Below are 18,308 nucleotides of genomic sequence, written 5' to 3' on the forward strand. Positions count from 1 at the left end.
TTGGCATCAGTGTCAGTGTCGGTTTAAAAAAAGGGTAATGTGATTTGTGAATGGCTCCTGTGTGCAGTAAGTGAATTCATTACAATTCATTTTATTGAGGAAGAGGATGAGTCACATGTAGTCCCTGTATCAAACCGACCCTTCATCTTCCAGCTTGCACACAATAGACTCTCCGGTGTCCAGCCAGTTTAAAGAGAGGGCTCAAATGAAAACCTTCATCACATGGTGTAAACATAAATTCTCATGAAAGGTGCTTTAATGGAGAAAACATGAAGATATGTGAGGAGACAGGAGCCAAATGCTGTGAGGAAAAATGATGGCGTGTGTGTCATCTCTCTTTCAGCTTTAGTTCTGATTTGCATTACAGGTGCTTCAAGGAATCTGAATGTTCAGCCACTTTGTTTTGCAGTTACACATTGGTGTATTTAATGCTGTTTTCATCAATTTTCCTTTGAGGTATAAAAAGTTAGATGGAACATTTTTCCACCCTGACAGCACCACATGCATTTTAGATCTGTGTAATGCTCTGAAATATCACACTCATACTCATACAAAGTGCAGTTTGGTGAATTTGAACAACGCTTGTTGTGGAAGATTATCTGTTATGACAGAAAACGCTGACTTGGATCAGAAAGGTAAAAAGTCAAGATTTAAGTTGAAAAGGAGAAAATACACATCACGTAACAAAAAGATAGAATACAAATGTGACAACAAACAGCAACACAAGACTGGAACCTTTAACCAGTTCAACAAAGTAAAAGAGACTTTTGCATGTTGAATGAAAAATAAAGACCAGCTACCTTTAAAATAAACTCAAAATGTTGCTTGACAACCATTTATTGTGGTTCAGAACATTTCAGTTCAGCCCACATACAAAAGTGGAAGGCAACAGCACGTGTTGGAAGTGTTGGAAACAAGAGGCTGCAAACAGTAAAACTGGTGTGACATCTTTTGTTATCGTTGCTCTGCCACGAGTCTTTTAAATTCGGCTTATATTAGTGTCGGATATGAGCGGCATTAACAGTTATCCCAAAAAACCAAGTAACTTTTCTTTGGGGTTTTAGCAGCAAGTGGCCTGCAGTGTGAACGCAGCCTGTTTGCTATGGAACGTTACCAACTAATTCCACACTGAGGGGGAAATATAAATTAATAGAAAGGGCAAACCTGCACTACTAATTCTCAAATTAATCACCAGCTTGTTTTTCTGACTTTATTAACAGCATCTTAATATAGACCTCTCCCTAGTTCCTATGGTGGTGTCGTCAGTTGTGTCTGGTGACTAGGCTTTACGGCCGGGCGGAGGGATACAGCTCATTTGTTGGATTTTGGTCCCGCAGCAGTGTGACCGTATGAATGAGTGCAGTGATGGCGAGGGCCGGGCCGATTAGCATGGCGCACTAACGAGCTGCCACGGCCTGGGAGCTAGTGGCCCTAAAACAACACGGCGAGCGGCGACGGGGGCCAAGCGGGGCACAGGGAAGTAAATCAAGCAGGAAGGAGAACCGTGTACAGATTCAAGATGAAACGTCACCTAGATTTATGTGCCCAGTAAAAACTTGCTCCTTTTTAATGGCTCCAGTTTCCTCTGAGCAGGACCCCAGTTTCTCCCGCCCTCTCTCGCTCTCTTTTCCTTCTGATAGTCTCTCACTCAGTCTGACTCATTTACCACCAACCCCTCTCTCTCATTCACACAGACACACACACACACACAAATATTCATGAACATCCCTTCCCCTCTCTGTTCAACTAATCTTTCCAATATTTTTGCTCTTACTCTCCAATCCTGTCTCTGTCTCTCAGCCCATATCCATCTCTCACACACACACCTGCACTGTTCATATATTTTATGACCATTAATATAAAAAAAAGCTTTTATTTTCATAACACGTCTTCAGACACTGCGTTATAAAGTACACTTTATTAGATACACCTGTACAATCTATTGTGATTCATTATAACAGCCCTGCTCTCTTTATAATATTCAGTTTTTGTTGACACTGTTGGAAATGTGCAAATTGAATTAGATATTTATTACTGAGGTCAGTTAGAGGTGGTGTTTTATTGGACTACATTATAGGGAAGGCACAATATTAAAAGTCACCTCTGCATATAATGCAGTCCAGTGCGGCACTAAAGCTGACCTCTGTGCTAAAACTGATCATTTCATTTATACATCTATGAGAACGTGAAAAGAAAACTGAACATTATAGGCATCATATGGTAGAGCAGTTGTATTTAATTGCATTAGGTTGTAAAGGTGTGCTTCATAAAGTGGCTATTGATTTTATATAACAGTAAAACAACTGAACTGCTACATATCTTAAGACTGCAAGACGCACACCAGGAGAAAATAAAGAGGGAAATTACCCAAAGTGGCAACATCAGATGACAAATGACCCAATCTATAGAGCTGCATGAACAACTGAAAAGAATGTCAACATATTTTGTTGTTGTTCAATAAAGATCAAAGCAGTAAACCACACCACAATAAAATCTTAAAATCAATCAATTCTAAGACCAGTAATAGTAAACCGTTGCCGCTTCATCTCTCTCTCTCTTTTTTCTGTGTTCTTGGCGACTGGTCAACTTTCATATGTAGAGGCCATTATTGTCTCATTCTTTTTCTAGTCTTTGGTTTTTTCTGCTCTGAATTTTCTCCTTCTCTCTCTGTCTCTCTGTCTATGTCTCTCTATCAGGACCGGCCTGGAGGCGATCATGGAGACTTATGCTTTCTGGAGACCTCCTGTGAGGACCCTCACGTTTGAAGACTTCACCAACATGCAGAAACAGCAAGGTGAGTCAATGATCACTGCCTGTCTCCCTCTAATTCTCAGTTTTGCTGTTGGATTTTTCATGTAGACATAAGATTTAGAGCTGAATAGTAAAGGACGAAAATGTCAGGGTCAGGCTCTGATCACTTCCATACAAAGTAGAAACCTGGTCTCTGTGTCTCCACTTTTCCATTTGGTATTATTGTTGAGGCTTGGTTTTACTCTGAAGGACTGACATTCAAAGTCGATGATTTCATCCATCCCACCCCAGATTTGAAAGGAACATTTCTAATAGCGTTTTTTTGTTAAAATGCTTTTTATGGCAGATTTTGCTTTGCTCACTGACAGTGACCCAATACAACTTTACTTTTCTGCCCTTTTCTCCTGAAACAGACACATTAAAGCCCACTGACCTCATCTGACCAGCTTTTGTCCCAAAACAAACTCATCGGGAAAAATCATCATTCCTGAGTTGAAGCACAGTCTGCTTTTGAAATGAAGGCACTAATTAAAGTCCTTGATTCAAATGGTCACTGATCAAGACCTTTCCCAGTGGACTGGGTAATGGTGAAATCAAACCATTCCTCATTTTACATGTTGTCTGAATCCTGGAAGACCACTTTGATGACATGAGTAGAAATATTCGGAATTCACTGATATTCTTCTGTCCTAATTTTCTCCAATTTGCGGCAGAAGAAATGAAGGTAATAAGTTGAACGTTGAGAGTAGTGTACAGTGGTAATTTAGCAGGACTTTGGTGCATGTGCTGTCCCAACCCAAACTCTCCCTCTGCATATTTTCCTTGAATATCTCACCACACACTACATCAGCTACGGTTGTCCTTCATTTGAGCTTGGCCATACGCTGCTCCTCTGGCAGGTCAGCCTGCGTCTGCTGAACTTTTCACATCTCGCACAGCCCTTGAAATAAAATCGTTAAACAAAGCCTGTGGCTTTTGGATGGCTCCACGACACAAGTCAGCGTCAGTTGGGCCACCTCCCTTTGTATCGGCTCCAGCACCGGCACAAGGTCTTAGTCATGGCTCATATCAAGGGCCTCGCCGCTTCAATGCAACTCTGTTTCCTCGCTGACCCGATCCCGGTCACCTCTGGAGGTCGGCATGACGTGACGCTCCGTCTGAGCAGGCGGACATGTGTTTGTTATCATTAAACTCCTCCAAAGTGATTAGGATTTAATTAAAGTCTTTGCGCCGCCAGTGAACCCTGTGTCACCCTGTAAGGACACTGTGGTGTACGTGCGCAGTGTGGACACCCTTTTCCTTTCAAGTAATCAACTGTTCCACTGAAGCACCTTGAGCCCTTCAAACCAGAAGAAAACATGACATCACCAAACTATCCTCTCTTCCCTCCTCTCTCTTTTTCCTCATGTATATCTGCCTTGCTTTCTTTCTTTCTCTCTCCCCCTAGCCCTTTGCAAGCCCCCCTCATCTCCTTAAGCAGAGCAGAGCAGAGCAGAGCAGAGCACTGCAGTAATATTATCGAAGGCATATGGTGCAAAATCAGAACCTCAGCCAAGCAAGTCCTGGATTATTTAGTTATGCCTCCTCCTCATTCTGGTTTCAAACTGAATTTCTCCAACAGAAAGATGAACCCTGGCCAAAGTCTCATTAATAGAGAAATATGCGATTGATATCCCACAGCTATCATTTCACTATGAAAGGCTTGACTTAGTGGATACAATTCATGCCAACCTTTTTTTTTTCTCTGTGATGTAGTTACGTACATATTCTCTCCTCTTTTCCACTTTCAGCTGAACAATATAGTACACTAAACTCAGAGCTTGTGGCTTTTTATGGAGGGAGGGACTGGGGCGGGATTTGTGGCGGCTCTGTTGACCAGACATGGTCAAAACTAAATCCACATTTATCTCCACATACCAGCAGTATATGTTTTTATGGCGTGGTCCATGAATGCATATCCAGCACAGGTTCAAAGACTGGTCTACAATTAGTTGAAGGGTAGGAGTCTGAAAAAGTCCATGTGGATCAACAAAGTCATTTATTACATTGGCGACAGGTGAATTCATAATGTAGTTTACTGCTTGCGTTATTAGTTTGATCCAGTGCATGTGGACCACTGGGAAGTTTTCCCATTTACAATTTCTAACTGCATTTTGTTTCTGCCTGTTCTTTATAAAGAAAGACAAGAGTGAGGTGCTCAGACTTTGAAGACACATCCTGATGATGAAGAATCTGTAGAAAAACAGGCTCCCTTGGTTCATGCTGTGAATACATTTAGAAAAAAAAAATCTGTCTTTTTACACATTCCAACACATTTCTCCTGGACTGCCACAGGCTAAAAAGGATGTGGAGGTCTGGAAATGAGAGACTAATACTAATACCTCCCCACAGGGAAATCCTGTTTGTTTCTTGCTACCCTCCACAGGGAGGTGAAAGGTAGACAGGCAGAGATTCATGTCACTTTCCCATCATATCAAATTTTCTGGGAAAAAAAAAAGGTTTGTGGACATATGATAAAATGTGGCAGTCAAACGCCACTTTTCTTTGCTGTTTTATATAAAATAAATAAACAAAGAGATTAGATCACTTATATCCATTCTAATACAATAAACTAAAAGAGAAACCACACATGTTTCAGTTTGTTTATGGTTGAATAAAATAACTTAACAACTACAATCTGATTTATGATGATCCATCATGAACACTTGAATGGAACAAAAGTATTTCAACTGTTATCTGGATCTGATCTTGGAGCTGACTCTTCACCAAGATAAAAGCACCTATAAAATGCCTCTGTATTTCATTCTGTCTGTATTTGTGTTTTCCAGGTGGAAGCACAGGAACTTCACCCACCACCTCCAGCACAGGAACCCCCTCCCCCTCTGGTGCAGCACACCTCCTGTCCCCCTCCTGCTCCCCTCCGACCTTCCACCTTGCTCCAAACACCTTCAATGTGGGCTGCAGGGAAAGCCAGCTTTGCAACTTGGGCCTGTCTGAGTACCCAGCCTGCGCTCGCAGCAACATGGCCGCACTGCAAGGCTACGGCGGCCTCGCCGACAGTTCCTACGGACGCCTCCAGGCTGCAGGGGGTGGTGTGGCCTCTGCTCAGCCCTCTGAGTCCTTCCTGCCACAGAGGACTTCCTCCTTGATTGCGGCTGGCATGCAGGGTAGCACTCACGCCTCCCTGACTGGCAGCGGTAGCGGCAGCAGCACTGGAGGCAAGATGGATGCCTACAGCGGTCAGCTCGGCTCCTTCCCAGCCTCGCAGCTTCAGTACGTGATGCAGGCCGGAGGTAGCTCCAGCTCTGCCTCATCCTCCTCATCCGGATCCTCCCCTTCCTCCGCCCACATGTTCAGCGGGAGCCACCACCACGTGCAGCAGGGCTCCTACAACGCCTTCTCCCTGCACAACCCTTACAACCTGTACGGATACAACTTCCCCACCTCTCCTCGCCTGGCCGCCAGCCCCGAGAAGCCCCAGGGAGGTTTGCTCTGTTCCTCCTCTCCTGCAGGGGCCTTTGCTGAGCGCCAGTACCTGTCCAACGGAAGTATGGACACTATGCACATGATCGGCAACACCACCAGTGGCCAGCAGGGCAGCAGCTCTTGTGACGGTCGTCAATATGGCTCCTCTTCTCAGATGTCCATGCACATGGTGTAGAAACTGAGCTCAAAAGTCACAGTTGTCTGTGTTTCTAAAGTCTTCCAGCTGAAAAGCAAATCTCTAATCTATGAACCTGGTTTGGTGTTGATATCAACCTGATGTTACAAAACAAACCTTGGAGAAAAAGGACATCATCCCACGTTTTTGTTTTTAAAGACTCTCCACCACTTAGCTACAAAGCAATATAGAGGAAGTCAAAGTATTATTAAATTATCTATGTATTAATAAAGTGAAAAATTGGGACAGCAACTTGACTCTCTTTCTGTTTATGAGAGGAAAGAAACAACAAACTGAGATCAGTGAAACAAGGAGGAGGAGGACCCACACGCTCTGTTTCAGAGGGGACTGTCAGTTGTGAATATGTAGTGGTGCAATAGTAGCAGTAGCCTCTTCAAGTGACTCATTCTTCATTTTTTTCGGGGGGAGGGGGGGGGGACTCAAAGGCTATCAGGTCATGATATCCTGTAACCAAAGAATCTTCACTGTGATCCAGAAGTTTTTACTTCACGCAGCACTTGTGTTGTATCGTTTTAGAAACGTCAAAGGGGTCAGTGCTTCACCGTCATGGCCTGAAGTTCTGTCTGGAATGAAAGCAACAACTGGACAAGATCACTGAGTGACTCACTGCTCTACATATATGCAGGAGTATGTGTGGTGGAGTGTCTGGGCCCTGTAGCAGCCAAACAGGGTGAATACAACACATGGACGCAGTGAGTCAAAGAAGGGCAGGTCAGGTCAGCTGAGGAAGTCTCTGTTTCTTCATCTTGAAAACTCCCAGCAGGCTCGTACACGAGAGTTCAGGACTCACCACACAACTTCAACATGTTTTCCTCATTGACTGGAATGGTTTCACTATTTTTGAGTGGGTTATGTTTTTCAGCATATATATAAATAAGATGGCAAATGCAATCAATAACATAAGCTTAAAGGTTGTTGTGTGAGAAGTTATAAAAGAAGCAATAGCAAAACAGAGTAATTAAAGTATGTTTTGGTGTGTTGTAGAGAAGTGTATTTAAGTGCTGAGCAATATAACAATTTTACAGGCGATCTGTTATGAAAATGTGTGAAAAAAAGGGAAATAGCAAAATAATACTTTTTTTTTTTTTTTTTTGGAGGCATTTTGAAAAAATGTAAATACAGGTGCCAAGCACGTAAAAAGCTCAATAAACGTTTTAATTCATGTACATGGTTTTGATTTTTCTCTTTATTAGCAGTAGATTTTCAAAGTAAACCTCATATTTAGGACAATTATTCTGCAAAAATTAAGAGCATACAGTGTTTTCCAACTCGAGAGAATGAGGAAAGATGTTTTTATTTATAATTTGCCATGGAGAAATTTTCTCCAGAACTCAGAGGAAACAGGAGTTGCTCATACAATATAATTTGGAGTGCATAAGCAAAACAAATTATAGTGTTTCCAGTAGGTAATCAACAAAATAAGGCTGCTTTCTACACACAGGATGTTCTATATTTCACAGTTATTTACTAATTCGTTTTTGGAAATGACTGATAAATGATTCTTTTAAAAACACACATGCCTTTTAGAGCAGAGTGAGATTGTAACTGCGGGAGTTTAACCAGCCTCCAGGCTAAAACAAATGACATGATTATTAATCACACAAGAAAGTGTTCTCCACTTATAAAACGCACACATCTGCTCTCCTCCACATCACAGACACAGGCTTCAAACGCTGACGTAATGCATCGATCATAAACCAAACTAGAGGAAAAAGACCCAAAAAAAGGGCAAATTTTCTCCCTGCTGGTTCCATTTATTATGAAGAATAAAGTTTTTGTGCCAACTGCACTCAGCTGCCCCACTGTTGTGCTTGATGCACATAAATATGGCACCTGTTTCAAGAGACAGAGAAATCCCCCTGCAATCATTTCAACCTCCAAGAGAGGGAAAACATGCAGAATTTCAGATCATTCCTGCAGCTTTGTGGTTCCCCTCTTGTTACACAGGCACAGACTCCGGGGGTTTAGCTGAGGCCAATCAGCATCCATTACACGGATGTCTTCTGACCGGCTCTCCCCAATCACTTCCTATCATGTGCATGGCCTCAGCCATGAAATATCATATCTGAACCATCATAAGAAAATGAAGGGGGCGCGGGACCGTGGAGACAACGACCCAGTATTGGAAACACCTGTTTTTCCAGAGCATGACTTCAAATAATGAGCAGGGTGATGTACCGGAGAGAAGCACATGATTTCATAATTTGGCTCCACTCCATCTATCTGGACATTATTTCCAATAATTATTCACATTATTTGTCTGATATACACCCCCTCTCTTGTTCCATCAACATCGCCCCCCCCCCCCTTCACTGCAAATTTACTTCAGTGCCTGTTAAATTAGGAGATGTATATGTAAAGAGGAGCAGTGCACATGGATCCACAGAGCAGCGGCATGACATAATACGCAGCAGGTCTGTTTTTATACCGTAAACTATCCATCAGGTCCTTAAGTGGAAAAGAATGGCCGAGCTTGAGTAACAGTAACAGCCACTCTCTGCCTTTCATCGTGGCATCTTTCATTAGAAACAAAATATGCAAACGATCCCATTGACTGATTAATGGCAGAGTGAGACCGGGCCGCCTTTAAAACATGAAACTGGAACAATTGGCGATACAGGACTGGGTATTTTAACGAGATCCTCTGACAGAGATGAGAGGGATCTGGGGCCTAATCTGCTGCTTTGAGCCCATTCTGAGTGACAGCATGCTGACTGGAAGGTATCCCATAATCCCCCTGTTTCAGCCATTGATCTTTCTCTCAGAACACATTTCAGACATTTTAACAGACCCAGAATCACTCTCTGGGGAACTCTACTGGACGCAAGTCCAGCCCAGGGGGGGTCAGTGACCATATGCAAAAGAGAGGAAAAACATTGTTTTAATTTCTTGGATCTGAGGGTCTGGTTTTGATGTGACAGAGTGTGAGTTTATCTGACGTGCTCCAATCAGAAATTCATGGTAAACTATTGCCCTCTTGTGTTTATTCCTCTCTTATGCTTGGGATTCCTCAGCTTGACTCATCTTCACTGTAAATTATTGCTGACAGGAGACGTAGACCCACTTCTCTGAGGTGTTACACTGCGCCTGACAACTGTATTGAAGCACTAAATCACTGCTCTTTCACAAAGGGCTTTCACATACCTTCAGCCGCCTTACACCAGGGTCTTTTTTTTCTCCTTCAGGGAACATCTTGAAGCTATTGGAGGATTGATAAAGTCATGATATAGATGTCAAGCTAAGAAAAAGAAACATACAGACTCTGGTGATGTTTTTACAGTCGCAGAAGTACAGATCTCTGAAGCCAAGTTGTACGCTAAAGAAGTGGAGTTAATTACCTCATCTGATAGAAAACATAAAGTCTTAGCATCATAGTCTATCATAGTAACTCCCACTTATGGCTTTATTATTATTATTCAAATGAAAACTAGTTAGAGAAGAGGAAACACTCAGGTTCTTTCTTGTAACTTCAACATAACACAAATCATCATCATCACTGAGATCTTCAGACAAAACAATAAATAGATTCTGTCTGATGAAATTCCAACATCAGAATCATGTTTTTATTACATGATGACAAGATGGCAGCAAATGCTGAGATCCCAAAATAATAATGATAATAGTAACAACAACAACAACAACAACAACAACAACAACAACAACAACAACAACAACAACAACAGAAGCAGCAATAATAATAATAATAATAATAATAATAATAGTATTGGTCATGACATGATTGTTGCATGAAAAGACAAAAAATCTAACAAATTATTTTGTAATCACAACTTTCCTGCAACATTTTCTTTGATGATGATTCTAAGGCCTTTAAAAAAAATTGTAACTCAGCAAATAATAACAACCACTCTCATTGTCATTTTTGTCTGACAAAAATAATCATGATAATAAACTTGTCCTTATCATTAATTGTCTGGTGAGTTGCACAGAAGCAAGATTGTTATTGCTCTTTTAGTTGATTGTCTTACAGTTTTGAAATGAAGTCTAACAATCGTACAGGGCAGGGATTTGGCACCAAAATTCACACTAGAGATAGACTCAGTATCCCAGAATGCTGTGCATTTTGTTCCATATTGAACTCTGCTGTCATTTCTGCTATCATCTTGTCTGTGCTTTTCCATGACCTTTCTTTTTTTGGACTGAAACATTCAGCTTCTGTTGATACTGTCAACCAACAAACATGATCAGTGAACCACAAACTCATTTCCTCACATTCTTAATTCACATGGGAACAAGAAAAAGTTTCTCATCTGTCTTAGTCAGATATTGTCATTGCAGACAAAACATTTAAAAGAAAAAAATATAACCATGGCCAACAGTAAAACTATTGTTCCTCTCTAGACGCGGTTGTCACATTCTCTCTCTTTTTTCTCTCTGAATGAAAGAAAGATGGACAGTCGAGGAAAAGTAAATTCAGAACAGACTTGAAATTGACAGATTAGTGGGAGAACAGAAAAGGAGATCTGGAGACAGCTTCACAGCTTCCCGAATAAAGGAAATCTCATGGAAATCTCTCACTACTATTTAAAATAATTATTTGTGTTAAGACAGTCCCTGTTCTCATAGCATGTGTTTGTAATGATAGTAATGATGTAAGTATCACTACTTACAAAGAACTTGTTTTAACTACATTTCTTCCCTTATATTTAACCATAATTCTACCCTGTACATGCCAAACCTCAGTCTGTATCCTCTATTAAAGACATCCCTTAATCTTAATCCTCAAACTCTAAAAAGTACAGACAGCTAGTTTAAAATGCAGTTTTCATTATTTTAGAGACATGTTGTATTGAGTAGTAATGCTCAATCACCCACACACATAGACACAAACATGAAAAGGGAGAATAAAATACACAAATTTTCACACACTCTCAGAGAAAAAGGCCTCATTGATGGCACGCAGGTCAACAGGAAACAGTCTAAACGATTTTTCTTTTTCCAGAGGAGGGAAAAGAGATGTTTGAGATATGGTCGACCCCCACAGACAGGTGGTTCTGATAAAACCCCCGGCCCAGATGGAGACAGGCCCGCCCTGGCCTGTCCCATGGTGCCGTGCCTGCTGTGTACAAAGCCACCCTGCTGGGAAGCCCCTGCGTCTAAATGAGAGAGGTCCGGTGCTGCGTGGCAGTTTGCAGTCTCGTCCTCAGAGATCCAGCGTATAGTGTGACTGACTGGGCAGGTGACCTGGATATTGAGATTCCTGTGGAGGGTTGATTTTCAGAGTGTGAGAATCAGAGTGGGGGAGTGTGAGACGGATGTGCAGTGGTAAAGGTAAGTGAAGTGCAGTTGTGCTTAAACATAGCAGATGAATCTATTAGTCAACTGGTAGGAAATGAATTGACAACAACGCTTAAAGTCATTTATATTCGCTATACCAGTTACTCACATGTGAGGATTAACAGCTTTTCTTTGTTTTACATAATCAAAAACATTTTTTATGGTCTAAGTAGAAATTTTGAAAAAGTCCATAAAGGAATATTGTTACTTTGATGCCTAAAAAAATTCAAGCCATCAACTAAATTAAGCTTAGTTTAAACGCAGATGCCTTTTGCCCTGTAAGCACCAAACAAAACTACAAGAAGTTAGCATTTTTTTGAAATTCTACAGAAAAAAATTACAAAATGAATGAACAGATTACTGGATAATAAAATTGTTGTTTGTTGCAGCCAAAAAACTGGAGGCGACAACAAACCTCTTGCGTGTACAGCCAAAGCTAATGATTTAGTTGTAATGATGCACGTGGGAAGATGGGGCCTTTCTGGAGGTCGGTAACGTGGCCAGTGGTGAAGACAGATCTCTGTCTATTCTTTTTCCAACCCAGCTTAGATGAGCTCACACCTACTTCTGTATAATGAAAACCTCGACGGAACGACCAGAGCCTTATACCAAACCCTAACCAACAAACCTGAGTCTAACCCTCTGTGGTGTAGGATAGGGTTTATCCCACCGGCTATCAGGAAGGTGGCTAGCACCTATGGTGAGACAGGCTGGAGGCTAAGCAACTGCGGTGCAGGCCGAGGGCTAGCAGGCCAGAGGCGGGCCAGCCATTAGCCATTATGGAAAGGGGGACAAAATTTTCCAAATTGGACCCCTAATCCACACCCACTTCAGCACCACCACTACCCACCCACCCTTATCTCTAATGTCAATACAGTCACATTGTAAGGTTTGCCTCTGCAAATATTTTAATTGCCAAGTACTTTGTGACAAATAAGTAATACATATACAGCTCTATCTCTTTGTTTGCTGTAAATCTCACCTGTTGCTTCTGCCCGAGCTGGTTCTACCCCCTCTCCCCCTATCTTCCCCCTCTCCTACATCTCTCTCATCATTAGATAGTTTCCCCTCCTGACCCTCTCTTACTGCTTCAACTGCCAGAGCATCACTGGTTGAACCTGGAAATACTGGAAACAAATTACCAAACAAATTAATTTGATATCACCCTGGTAAGACAGGTTTCCCACATGTGTTTTGCTAAACTTCTATGTACTTATGTCATCTTGTCCAGACTGTGTTTGGTCCTCCTCAGGACAAGCCCTTTTGAGTCCTTGAAAATATTTTTCAATATCCATGTGCATTGGAGAGCACAGTTAAAGAATTAACATTATTGCAGAGAAGTATTGACTAAAAACACAGATTATCCGGGGGCCTCTCACCTTTAGGGGACCTCTAAACCCCCACCTCATCCTGACCTTGCTTTAAAACTTGCTTTATGAAAAAAAAAAAAAAAAAAAAAAATTATTTCAGTGTATGTGTTGAAATATGAGCCAATAAATACAGATTTACTTTATTTACAAATAAGAAAAATATTATGATTGGTTTGCTGGCGGTGTGTGTAGCACATTGATGACGTCAGGTCACGTCAGTTGGTGACCGTGGGAATTTAGCGGCAAAGGACTGGCTGGGTGAGGAAGAGGCTTTTTAAAACATGAAAGAAAACAAACATTGGAGCAGGGGAGCAGCAAAGAGAAAGACAAAGAAAGAATAGGATAGTAGAGAACCTGAAATTCGGAAAAAACATTACACTATCTTGCGTTTTTTTTTTTCTTTTCCAAAGTCGGCTTGCTAGCATTAGCAAAGAGCCTGGAGGGCACGATGCTAACGTCGGAGAGGAGCCAACTGAGAGTGTGACAGGGACAGAGAGCAGCCACTTGTCCGGCCCCTCCTTCTTCACCTGAGCCCGACCCCGTTGCGGATGGCAGAGACTTTGTGGTGGTAGGTTACCAGTTAACCGATAACTTTTTTTAAATTTTTTTTTTACCTTTTTCAACCAGAAGTTACTTTTAGCTAACTATTTCAACCACTCAGGTCAGGCGCCATGATGGAGGGAGTGAGGGGGGCAGTTAAAAATCGCGAGTGGGCATTTTTTTGATAAAATAAAATTAATTGATTGAACCTCGTGGATAAATAACAGCAGCCCAATGTCCATCTAACGTGTTTCTCTGGCATATAAGCACCGGATATTAATTTAACGTCAGAAAGATATTGGACTCTAATGTTGGATAGATGTTAAATTCTGGTTGGAAACGAACCATCAGAACAGATGGCTGACTGACATTGTGATGTATTGCAGACTTGCAGACTGTGTTTTTCTCATGACTAGAAGGTTGAAGTTGTTTGATTTTGGTTTCTGAATAACACAACTTAAAACCAATAAAATGCCAATGTCACTATGTGTGACTGTGAGAGAGATGAAAAGTGTACTGGTGGGGGTTGGGCAATATGGGCTTGTGTATGTCATTTAGCTACAGACTGTAGGCAAATATGTTAATACTAGGGATGTGAATCTTTGGGTGTCTCATGATTCGATTCGATTCCGATTCTTAGGGTCACGATTCGATTCAAAATCGATTTCTCGATTCAACTGATTCTCGATTCAAAAATATATCGATACAATGCATAGTCTGTTAAGGCAAATTATGGCATCAAAACAATACAGTTTGTATAAGATAATGTGATTTTTAAATAAACTGATTCCAATGGTGTAATCACACAAAGGCAAACTTAAGACAAAAGGCAACATTTATTCACGCTAAACTGCGTTAAACCTGCGTTCTTGACTACGCTGTAGGGACGCAGGTCCTTCGAGATAAAACAGGCGATGGATTTAGTTATTTTTTTGGCCCGTTCAGAGTTGGCTGGGAGTTTGTTGACAAATTGGTGTAGTGTACGTTGGCTGGCTGCTGGAGGTGGCTGTTGTTCCGCCGTCGCTCCTTTTAACTCTGGGTGGTGATGTGTGATGTGTGCACGGGCATTTGTAGTGTTTCCAAAGTACTTCACCTTCGTTTTTCAAACTGTGCATACTGAATGATTCATGTCGAGCTGCTGTGTCCCAGGGAGATAATAAAACCCAAAATGAGTCCAAACTCCTGCCTTCATTGAAGATGGGACTGGCTGAATTTGTTGCTCCTCCATGGCTCCTGCCCCTTCACAGTAGAGTTGTACCGCGTCTTTTTTTTTCCCAAGTTGCTGCAACTCTGTGTACGGAAGCCTGTGGGGGCGTGCAGAGAGATGGGGGAACGTTAATAAAAAATCGATTTTTGAAGTTTATGAATCGATTCAGAATTGTGGATGATTAGAATCGTGATTCTTATGTGAATCAATTTTTTTCCCCCACCCCCAGTTAATACTGTTGCTGCTTGCTCAGGAAAGTATTGTTGCAATCATGTAGTGTAAATCCTGTATGATAGAATATATCTACAAGTGTTGATATTATCCTTCAGGTTGTGTTCAGGCAGTAAACTGTCAGTGTAAATCCTGTATAAGCTGCAGGTGTTTCCAACAGATAGTATCCTCTGCTGAAAACCTATAATTCAAAACCTGGACTGCCTGTGTGTGGAGAGCCAAGATCCAAATCTCTGTGCTGAGTGGCTGCTGCATTCTTAATCTGGGGTTGATTGACTAGCTGTTGTGACTTCCTCTTCTATGTAGGGGAGAGAAGGGGTTGATCACAGATGGTCTGTTGTCTATGTGGAGAGAGAGAGAGAGAGAGAGAGAGAGAGAGAGAGAGAGAGAGAGAGAGAGAGAGAGAGAGAGAGAGAGAGAGAGAGACTGGGCAAGTGTTTCAACTACATAATTACATAATTTTCACAATATATATCATATATTGTGCATGGACATTAATATGTAAATATAAATACATATAATTTGTAGTGTAAGTGAGTGTAAAGTTATCTGTCCCTCCACTGCATTTGTCTAGCCAACTGGGTTTCAGGCTGGAGGCTAGCTGACTAAAAGGTAGGCTGGGGAACAGGCTGATGTGCTGCAGGAGAAGCAGACTGCTAACCGGGTCTCTGGGAGGTCTGCGTCATGGCTGTACAGGTGGTAAAGGTGATAGGCTTGCAAGAAACAGGATATGGATGAGGGCTAAGGGCGAACCTCCACCTGTAGAAGGCTACCTCTTGGGTGAATTCAGGGTCCTCTTCCAAAAGGTAGCTAGTGACTCCAGGAAGTCTGGCTGTTCATTAAGAAAAGTGTCTTTAGGATACTCCAGAGTTTTCCCAGGTAAATGGCAGGACCAAGCTTGTCTGCTGGGTCCATGTAAGGCTGCATCATACTGTCACAGCTGGCAGGAGGAGCACAGAGAGGAAGGACCCAAGCATAGACACATAGATAGGCTGGTGCAATGACAGAACTATAATAGATTAAGTGGTGAGGTCCAGGCTTGCAGGGAGGAGGGCAGGTAACTATATACAGTCTGCAGCATAAGCAGCACAAAGAGAAACACAGATACATTTGTAAAAGATCTGGCAACTGACTGGGAAAAAAGGGTTGGTATGAATACCAGGGAGCAGATGAGTTAAATGAGGAACAGATGTGTAGGTAGATGTGGAAGTTTCAGTGATTGGAAATGGAAAACAGGTGAGCAGGTGGATCTGGAAATGGGAAGAATGTCCAAGGGCGTCTGGTGGCGGGTGGAGTGACAGTTTGAATACTGGACTTTGAATCTTTGGGAGGTACATAGAGTGATTTAAGTGGGCATTGTAAACTGGTTAGTGGAGTAGGAAGATAACCTAATATACTACATCTACAGTATGTAGCTAAATTTGGTAGAATTTTGGGTACAACTTTGCAACAAGACAGATATGTAAAAGGTTGTAGATAAATGTATGCTTTCTTACTGAAGCAGGTTCTCACCTCATAATGAGCGTAGCTTGCAATATATCATATTCTTAAGAGATTTTGGCCCAGATGGTTTGCAGCCCTTATCAGACAGTCCATCACATATCGCTCTTAAAAATACATTAAAAAGCTGAACATTTGCTCCAGGAAACTGATGTAATAGACTTGGAAATACCAGGAAGGTGTAGTTTATTCACAGGCTGACACAAGAAACCTCTGAAAGTTTAGAGAAGCACAACAGTATTTGAAAGTCAACTGAGTAAATCATTGTGTTACCGACTACTCATTCTGTCTGAACTGTCCCCACTGAGCTCCATTTACCTGGTTCTGCAGGCATTTTACATCAAAGCTATGAACTATTTGCAGATACAATTGGCACTATGGCCTCCCTCTGTTCTGAATGAAAGAGTACAAAAGAGAACAAGCCAGAGGTCAGTGCCATACATAACAGGCCATCCCATAAAAACAACAATGCATATAAATGTATGCCTGTAACAGCAGGCCTCCCTTGTCCTTGTCAGGAACTCTGAGAGGGCATTCACAGTTTTTCATTTGCTACACTCATTATTTTCACAGGAAGTTTGTTTAACGGTCAATGTAAGGATGATGTGAACAACCAGGCAGATTTGAAAATGCAGACCTAATACCCCTGGCTAAATATTCTGAAAATGATTCCGCCCGACACACATGCGTTCTATAAATCACCTTTATAATGCTTGTCACATAAAATGTTACTACGACTGTGGGCTTGAGAGCATGTCCACTGTGTTAAAGCTGGCCTGATTTCAGGACAGCCACACAGCCCTTGGTTCCCCCCGCCATCATCAATCTATCTATGGGGGCCATACATGCCTGCTGGTGCGTGTCTGAATGCAAGTTTGAGAATGGCAGCTGCGCTCTCTCATGGACCTCACCTGCACTGGCTGGGCAGAGGCCAGGGACAGATTCGCAGAAATTTCACGGTGACATTTCTTAAGCCGTCAGTGAGCAAAGTGTCTGACTTATTACTGTGATAAAACAACATTCTATTGTGATCCGGATAACACTATTAAACAACGCTATGGTAATCCTCAGTAACAGGCCTGTTGAAAGCTGATTCACATCCGCGCTCATTGTGCTTCCCAGCTTGGCTGGGGTTGCATTGCGACGTGCGCTGAGAGGGGAAAACAGGAAGCCTGGGTCCTCTCTCTTTTCCCTGGTGGAATTTGGAGCGGCTACATATGTTCAGCAAGTGCCTGAAACCTGTGTGTCAAAAACACACACTGACCAACTGCTTCTGAACTCTGCCAAACCCTCTTTTAAGTCCCTGAGATGTACAGCTGGAAGACAAAGGCAAGCTGTGGATGTGTGTGCTGTCTGTGAGTGGCTTCTGTGTTTAGTTATAATACACAAACATGGACACACAGAAGCAAGAACAAAACATGGAGCAAAATAGATAATTCACAGGAGTTAGGTGTTTGTGTACTACTCCATCAGAATACACTGCATGAGGACATTTCATGAGTATTTTTGGGGGTCAGCATTATGTAAGGATGCATTTATTTACTTGAACTCAATTCGCCAAAATATAATCCAAACTCAAGCTTATTGTTGCAAGTTGGCAGGCAAAATGGCTACATCACACTGCAGGGATTTTATTGATGAGCCATCTTCTCTAAAAAACAAAAAACAATCATACTCTTGAATAAAGTCATTTTAGAATAGGAGGTGTTTTGACCACTATCTCAGAATCAAT

General features: G+C 41.9%; 1 protein-coding gene and 1 long non-coding RNA gene across 2 annotated transcripts in view; both read left to right on the forward strand.

Annotated features, from left to right (window-relative positions):
* Nucleotides 1-7,599, forward strand: part of tbx15 (T-box transcription factor 15) — a 37,394-nt gene extending 29,795 nt beyond the window's left edge. The window contains exons 7-8 of the mRNA XM_071481887.1: nucleotides 2,697-2,794; nucleotides 5,580-7,599. Of these exons, the coding sequence (XP_071337988.1) occupies nucleotides 2,697-2,794; nucleotides 5,580-6,412 (931 nt within the window). The 3' untranslated portion in view covers nucleotides 6,413-7,599. The remainder of the gene's footprint in view (nucleotides 1-2,696; nucleotides 2,795-5,579) is intronic.
* Nucleotides 7,600-13,319: 5,720 nt separating this feature from the next.
* Nucleotides 13,320-18,308, forward strand: part of LOC139623589 (uncharacterized) — a 39,648-nt gene continuing 34,659 nt past the window's right edge. Inside the window, exon 1 of the long non-coding RNA XR_011691556.1 lies at nucleotides 13,320-13,666. This is a non-coding gene — a long non-coding RNA (uncharacterized lncRNA). The remainder of the gene's footprint in view (nucleotides 13,667-18,308) is intronic.

This window comes from Trachinotus anak, unplaced genomic scaffold (genome assembly GCF_046630095.1).
Source record: "Trachinotus anak isolate AG129_WGS33_773 ecotype Australia unplaced genomic scaffold, CSIRO_AGI_Tana_v1 ptg000001l, whole genome shotgun sequence".
Taxonomy (NCBI): Eukaryota; Metazoa; Chordata; class Actinopteri; order Carangiformes; family Carangidae; genus Trachinotus; species Trachinotus anak.